We start from the raw sequence: 8,440 nt of genomic DNA, 5'->3' as shown, positions 1-8,440 counted from the left end.
ATAATCAAAATATTATTGGTATACAAAAGTGATAAGATTTTTGTTGAAAAAATAGCATTGCTTGAGACAGCTCCCGGCTGTTGATTTGTCTGTAAATATCTGATAACTGACCATATCAAGAAAATGTACATGTATATTGTAGCATATGATCCCTAGTTTTGGTTGTATCAAAAACGATCTTTCAATGCATTATTAGAATGACAACATAAAAAAAAATCTGACTTTTTGAGAATTTCAGTTTTACGCTCCTACGAAAAACAAACCAAGTTTTCATTCGAATTTTGGCTGGTGTTTTTGTTGTCATAAGGTTAAGGTCTACACCTCACCAAAAGAAAATTGAAATCAAATGAGGGGCCAATTTGGAACTGGTGCTTTGCAAGGTGAACTACGGTTATCAGTAGTAATAATGAATAATCATATATGCAATTATTGTTCATTTCTATGTATCCAAATATGGCTAAACAATAAAAAAATGAATTGAGGGTCGAATGATGACCCCCACCTTTAACAAAATTCTAAGAGATTAAATGTACATTTTAGTATGCCTTAACAGTGTTTAGCCGAAAAACTATTATGTGACATTGTGGTGCAGATTTGATTTCAAGAACATCGCTTTTATCAAGCTGTCAAAAACAGATCGTACTCTTCTAAAAGCGATTAGAACCAAGGTTTATATATATAGACAACAGCAACAAAAGAAAAAGAAAAAAAGTTTAATTCATGTATATCCATGATAATTGTGGTTAATAATATTGGCTCCGTCACCAAACCCCGATATATACATTTTTGGAATGAATTGCTCAACAACTAGTTAATGGCGCGTACGTTAGGTAAACATTTTATTAACAAATCACTGTGACACGGTGACTTTATGGTGTTTTTTTTTTATATTGTGGTTTGTCTTGTTTAAATATAACCAATGGATAATCGAAATACTATTTAACAATCTATCAACTGATTTGCTGAAAGCATTGACCTGACCAGAATCACAGCAAATGTTAGAATGATTTTCTTATTTTTGAGGCATCTCAAATGTGATTTTTAGAAGGTAAACTCCGGAAAACGGTTGTACAGTTAAGTAAAGATAATGTCTCTTCATGCCTATCGGCAAGAGGGCTCCTTTGTTTCATTTTTTGTTATTTATTTATTACGTAAACGGGACAAAATATACCATCATATTTACGAATTAAACTGTATTCTGTTCAGAAGAAGGAAGGTAAAAACACACGTGGTAAAATCTGGTAAAAGATTCAATATGCAAAACATTCCTTACACTACGGAAACAGCTGTATCGACCTTCTGAGATAAAAAAATAAATAGTATCTATATCTTTTGTCCATCACCCCATCTATCTTTTGTCCATCATCCCATCTATCTTTTGTTCATCATCCTATCTATCTATTGTCTATCATCCCATCTATCTTTTGTTCATCACCCCATCTATATCTTTTGTCCATCATCCCATCTATATCTTTTGTCTATCCCCCCATCTATATCTTTTGCCCATCACCCCATCTATATCTTTTGTCCATCACCCCATCTATATATTTTGTCCATCATCCCATCTATATCTTTTGTCCATCGCCCCATCTATCTATATATTTTGTCCATCACCCCATCTATATCTTTTGTCCATCACCCCATCTATCTTTTGTCCATCACCCCATCTATATATTTTGTCCATCACCCCATCTAAATCTTTTGTCCATCACCCCATCTATGTCTTTTGTCCATCACCCCATCTATATCTTGTGTCAATCACCCCATCTATCTTTTGTCCATCACCCCATCTAAATCTTTTGTCCATCACCCCATCTATATCTTTTGTCCATCACCCAATCTATATCTTTTGTCCATCACCCCATCTATATCTTTTGTCCATCACCCTATCTATATCTTGTGTCCATCACCTCATCTATCTTTTTTCCATCACCCCATCTATATCTTTTGTTCATCACCCCATCTATCTTTTTTCCATCACCCCATCTATATCTTTTGTCCATCAACCCATCTATATCTTTTGTCCATCACCCTATCTATATCTTTTGTCCATCACCCCATCTATATCTATTGTCCATCATCCCATCTATCTTTTGTCCATCACCCCATCTATATCTTTTGTCCATCACCCATCTATATCTTTTGTCCATTACCCCATCTAAATCTTTTGTCCATCACCCCGTCTATATCTTTTGTCCATCACCCCATCTACATCTTGTGTCCATCACCCCATCTATCTTTTGTCCATCACCCCATCTATCTCTGGTCGATCACCCCATCTATATCTTTTGTCCATCATCCCATCTATATCTTTTGTCCATCACCCCATCTATATATTTTGTCCATCCCCCCATCTAAATCTTTTGTCCATCACCCCATCTTTATCTTTTGTCCATCGCCCCATCTATATCTTTTGTCCATCACCCCATCTATCTTTCGTCCATCACCCCATCTATATCTTTTGTCCATCACCCCTCTATATCTTTTGTCCATTACCCCATCTAAATCTTTTGTCCATCTCCCCGTCTATATCTTTTGTCCATCACCCCATCTACATCTTGTGTCCATCACCCCATCTATCTTTTGTCCATCACCCCATATATCTCTGGTCGATCACCCCATCTATATCTTTTGTCCATCATCCCATCTATATCTTTTGTCCATCACCCCATCTATGTCTTTTGTCCATCACCCCATCTATATCGTGTGTCAATCACCCCATCTATCTTTTGTCCATCACCCCATCTAAATCTTTTGTCCATCACCCCATCTTTATCTTTTGTCCATCACCCCATCTATATATTTTGTCCATCACCCCATCTATATCTTGTGGCCATCACCCCATCTATCTTTTGTCCATCATCCCATCTATCTTTTGTCCATCACCCCATCTATCTCTGGTCCTTCACCCCATCTATATCTTTTGTCCATCACCCCATCTATATCTTTTGTCAATCACCCCATCTATATCTTTTGTCCATCACCCAATCTATATCTTTTGTCTATCACCCCATCTATCTTTTGTACATCACCCCATCTATATCTTTTGTCCATCGCCCCATCTATCTATATATTTTGTCCATCACCCCATCTATATCTTTTGTCCATCATCCCATCTATATCTTTTGTCAATCCCCCCATCTATATCTTTTGTCCATCACCCTATCTATATCTTTTGTCCATCGCCCCATCTATCTATATATTTTGTCCATCACCCCATCTATATCTTTTGTCAATCCCCCCATCTATATCTTTTGTCCATCACCCTATCTATATATTTTGTACATCACCCCATCTATATCTTTTGTCCATCGCCCCATCTAAATCTTTTGTCCATCACCCCATCTATATCTTTTATCAATCACCCCATCTATATCTTTTGTCCATCACCCCATCTATATCTTTATTCCATCACCCCATCTATCTTTTTTCCATCACCCCATCTATATCTTTTGTTCATCACCCCATCTATCTTTTTTCCATCACGCCATCTATATCTTTTTTCCATCACCCCATCTATTATCTTTTGTCCATCACCCCATCTATCTCTTGTCCATCACCCCATCTATATCCTTTGTCCATCACCCCATCTATATCTATTGTCCATCGCCCCATCTATCTCTTGTCCATCACCCCTTCTATATCTTTTGTCCATCACCCCGTCTATATCTTTTGTCCATCACCCCATCTATATCTATTGTCCATCACCCCATCTATCTCTTGTCCATCACCCCTTCTATATCTTTTGTCCATCACCCCATCTATATCTCTTTTCCATCACCCCATCTATATCTTTTTTCCATCACCCCATCTATATCTTTTGCCCATCACGCCATTTTTATCTATTGTCCATCATCCCATCTATCTTTTGTCCATCCCCACATCTTTATCTTTTGTCCATCAACCCATCTATCTTTTGTTCATCATCCCATCTATCTTTTGTCCATCAACCCATCTATCTTTTGTCCATCACCCCATCTATATATTTTGTCCATCACCCCATCTATCTCTTGTCCATCACCCCATCTATATCTTTTGTCCATCACCCCATCTATATCTTTTGTCCATCATCCCATCTTTATCTTTTGTCCATCACCCCATCTATCTTTTGTCCATCACCCCATCTATATTTTTTGTCCATCACCCCATCTATATCTTTTGTCAATCACCCCATTTATATCTTTTGTCCATCACCCCATCTATATCTTTTGTCCATCACCCCATCTATATCTTTTGTCCATCACCCCATCTATATCTTTTGTCCATCACCCCATCTATATCTTTTGTCCATCACCCCATTTATTTCTTTTGTCCATCACCCCATCTAAATCTTTTGTCCATCACCCCATCTAAATCTTTTGTTCATCACCCCATCTATGTCTTTTGTCCATCACCCCATCTATCTTTTGTCCATCACCCTATCTATATCTTTTGTCCATCATCCCATCTATCTTTTTTCCATCACCCCATCTATATCTTTTGTCCATCACCCCATCTATATCTTTTGTCCATCGCCCCATCTATATCTTTTGTCCATCACCCCATCTATATATTTTGTACATCACCCCATCTATCTTTTGTCCATCATCCCATCTATCTTTTGTTCATCATCCCATCTATATCTTTTGTCCATCACCCCATCTAAATCTTTTGTCCATCACCCCATCTATATCTTTTGTCCATCACGTTTTTTGTCTTCTTGATGGAGGAAGTCATAATAAACAATGGCTATACAAAAACCATCCTCGATATCCAGGGGTTACTCTCTCTTTCGCTCTCAGCACCCCTGAAATATGTCATAACAAAGCAGAAGTCTCAGTGTGCGCCACATTGTTGATGAGACAAGAAGACTAGTTTGATCCTTTGATATACATCAAAAGAATCTTGCGGTCACATAACGGTAAAAATTGACAGGCTTTGAAGTCAGGCGTCTCTCCTTTGTAATCTTCAAAGGACAGGTATCAGCCTAGCGATTGGTCAGGGTTGTTTTTACTTGAGACCAATCAAACAGATAATGTCCTGCCTTCAATTGCTGACATATTCCAGGGGTGCAGAGAGCGAAAGTGAGCGTAACCCCTGGATATTGAGGATGTACATAAACATTTTCAACTGTAACATTGTAGCGTGACAATATGTGGAAGAGAAAAACGTGTATAAAATCGACTCATTACTTGTTTAAACTACTATATACTCATATGGCCCTTGCATATAAGCAACAATGTAATTTTTAAGATTACAGTGACCATAGACGATAGCCATGCCTAATAAGCTTTTAGTTTAGCAATGTAAATACTCCACTGTAAAGCAATTGAAAATATTTTTTGCATCAATATTTTTTTGCTAAGTGCTGCTCTCATTTTCGACCAGGACCCAAATAGAAAATAACGATATTGAAAGGCAAGTCAGTACTGTATCTGAAGTGAGCATTTATTTCATAAAAGTCACATTTACTAACTGCACCATTTTACATCTTTCTTAAAAAACAAGGAACAGCTTACAGGTACATATTACTCATAGAGTCTCACTATCTTTCTTCACCATCAGCTATATATTCACTGTGCAGTGTTTATTATTCAATCACATAAGCTCTATTCTTCACCAAATACAAGTACATACTAATAACTTTCTCACTATCTTTCTTCACCATCAGCTTATATTCACTGTCCAGGGTTTATTATTCAATCACACAAGCTCTATTCTTCACCAAATACAAGTACATACTAATAACTTTCTCACTATCTTTCTTCACCATCAGCTTATATTCACTGTCCAGGGTTTATTATTCAATCACACAAGCTCTATTCTTCACCAAATACAAGTACATACTAATAATTTTCTCACTATCTTTCTTCACCATCAGCTATATATTCACTGTGCGGTGTTTATTATTCAATCACATAAGCTCTATTCTTCACCAAATACAAGTACATACTAATGACTTTCTCACTATCTTTCTTCACCATCAGATTATATTCACTGTACAGTGTTTATTATTCAATCACACAAGCTCTATTCTTCACCAAATACAAGTACATACTCATAACTTTCTCACTATCTTTCTTCACCATCAGCTATATATTCACTGTGCGGTGTTTATTATTCAATCACATAAGCTCTATTCTTCACCAAATACAAGTACATACTAATAACTTTCTCTCTAACTTTCTTCACCATCAGCTCTATATACACTGTACAGAATATATTATTCAATCACATAAGCTCTATTCTTCACCAAATACAAGTACATACTAATAACTTTCTCACTATCTTTCTTCGCCATCAGCTATATATTCTCTGTACAGTGTTTATTATTCAAGCACACAAGCTCTATTCTTCACCAAATACAAGAACATACTAATAACTTTCTCACTATCTTTCTTCGCCATCAGCTATATATTCTCTGTACAGTGTTTATTATTCAAGCACACAAGCTCTATTCTTCACCAAATACAAGTACATACTAATGACTTTCTCACTATCTTTCTTCACCATCAGCTTATATTCACTGTACAGTGTTTATTATTCAATCACACAAGCTCTATTGTTTACCAAATTCTTTACCAAATACAAGTACATGTATTAAGAACTTCCTCACAAACTTTCTTCACCATTGAATTACTTTCACACTTCAAAATTTCATTACACATATCTAACATATGTAATTTTCACAAGATTTAATGTATTTTTACTTCATCTTTTAAAAAAAAGTATTATTAGCCTAGTAGAGCTACTGTCCCACTTACAAAGAACATACTTTGATTCCATTTTTTCCAAACTTTATTCAAAGTAAAGTTGATACTTTTTACTCAGTGTTTCCCACAGGAGTTTTTCACTATAAATCACATAACAAAAGTGTATTTCCTTATCATGCATGAATGTAAACTAAAAACCTTTTCTCTGCACATCAAACCAAGTTTTATCCACAAAAATGTGAAAAAAACTCCATATCATATCTCACAAGTTGAATTCTATTATTTTTACAAAATATATTCATCACTAACAGGACTAACTATTACTGAACAATATTTACCACAGCTCAACCTTTCACCAGGTTTGCCCTCAATAAGAAGATTGTTTTTATTCTGGTGGTGTTAAGGAGTAAACAGCATCCTATACAAATTGTAATGCCCATGTGATGAGTAAAACAAACATGGAGTATATATATAGATTTTACCTGTGAAGATCAAATAATTGACACAACGAACACGTGCTGCTGTAACACAGCAATCATTATCACAGTCAGATTCGTAGATAAACCTATGTTTCCATGATAAACTCTCTCGTCAGTATGGTCCATATTACCCTAACCATCAAGGAAGTGTTTAATATACTGTTCTTACTTGTAGTAACATTAGTACACAACACTCAATACACTGTGTGTCACAGCCTCCTTAATACCTATTGCACATGTCCTTCAGGCCTCTTAAATAAACTGAACTTATTGACAGCACTTCATGGAAAAGCAGAATATACATAAAAGTTGTTTGGACATTTCAAGCCATCGAGGTCATTGTCCTGATCACATGGGGCTTTTATTACAACCATACATCTGGTTTCAGGCTCTAGATGAATCTGTCCCACAAACCCTTGATGACAATTTGCTATCCTCATTTCCAGATTTCTATGACACTTTGCCGATGTGATTTCCCTATTTCCAGACTTTGACGACTCCGTCTCGTGAAGCTGTGATGACGAGACACTGAGAGGTCTGACAAAGATTGATGTCACTGATGATGTCATGGTGGCCTTGTGACGGGGCCTCCGGACCACGTCGGGGAATGTCATCGTTACTCACCTGCTTCTTAGTGTAGGTTTCCTGTATTACCTCCGTACCGTCTATTAACCTTGATCTGAAATATATGATAACATTATAGAATATATTTATCTTAATTTATTTCAGGTCAAAATGTTATTCATGACTGTAGTAACAATTTTTTTCCATATCAAATATCTGGGGGGGTAATTCTTCTGAATGAATTTATATATTAAAGTACTACAAAACCTGATAACTATAATTATCTTACACATTTGTATTTAAAAAAGAAACTATTTATTTTGCAACAATAGTTAACAAGATTTATCAAGTTATATTTACATTTGTCCCCGCGACGTCCAATTACAACAGTGTTAGAGGGCAAGTGTAATTATATAACCTATAATTACAACTGCTCGACTATAATTACAACTGCCTGTTTCAGGTGTAGGAATATGTAAACAAACAAAATGGCCGCCTGAAATGTATTTTGAGGCAGGGCAAATGGTTTTTGTAGGAATATGTCTTAAAAAAGAAAAATATGTAAATATAAAAAATACCTGGTTGTCTGGATGTAATTATTGTTGATATAATTACAAGTGGCCTCTGACAAATCTACCATAAAACCCTAGCAGGCTAGGGTTTTATGGTAGATTTGTCAGAGGCCACTTGTAATTATATCAACAA

The 8,440-nt window shown here is 36.0% G+C and overlaps 1 protein-coding gene across 1 annotated transcript in view; it reads right to left on the bottom strand.

Annotated features, from left to right (window-relative positions):
* Positions 1 to 5,408: 5,408 nt before the first annotated feature.
* Positions 5,409 to 8,440, bottom strand: part of LOC110457796 (phosphoinositide 3-kinase regulatory subunit 4-like) — a 45,875-nt gene continuing 42,843 nt past the window's right edge. Inside the window, exon 34 of the mRNA XM_021509201.1 lies at positions 5,409 to 7,850. Coding sequence (XP_021364876.1) covers positions 7,649 to 7,850 — 202 coding nt within the window. The 3' untranslated portion in view covers positions 5,409 to 7,648. The remainder of the gene's footprint in view (positions 7,851 to 8,440) is intronic.

Source organism: Mizuhopecten yessoensis, unplaced genomic scaffold (assembly GCF_002113885.1).
Source record: "Mizuhopecten yessoensis strain PY_sf001 unplaced genomic scaffold, ASM211388v2 scaffold9311, whole genome shotgun sequence".
NCBI lineage: Eukaryota > Metazoa > Mollusca > Bivalvia > Pectinida > Pectinidae > Mizuhopecten > Mizuhopecten yessoensis.
The sequence above is the reverse complement of the archived record's forward strand: the minus strand, read 5'-3'. Positions and strand labels throughout refer to the sequence as shown.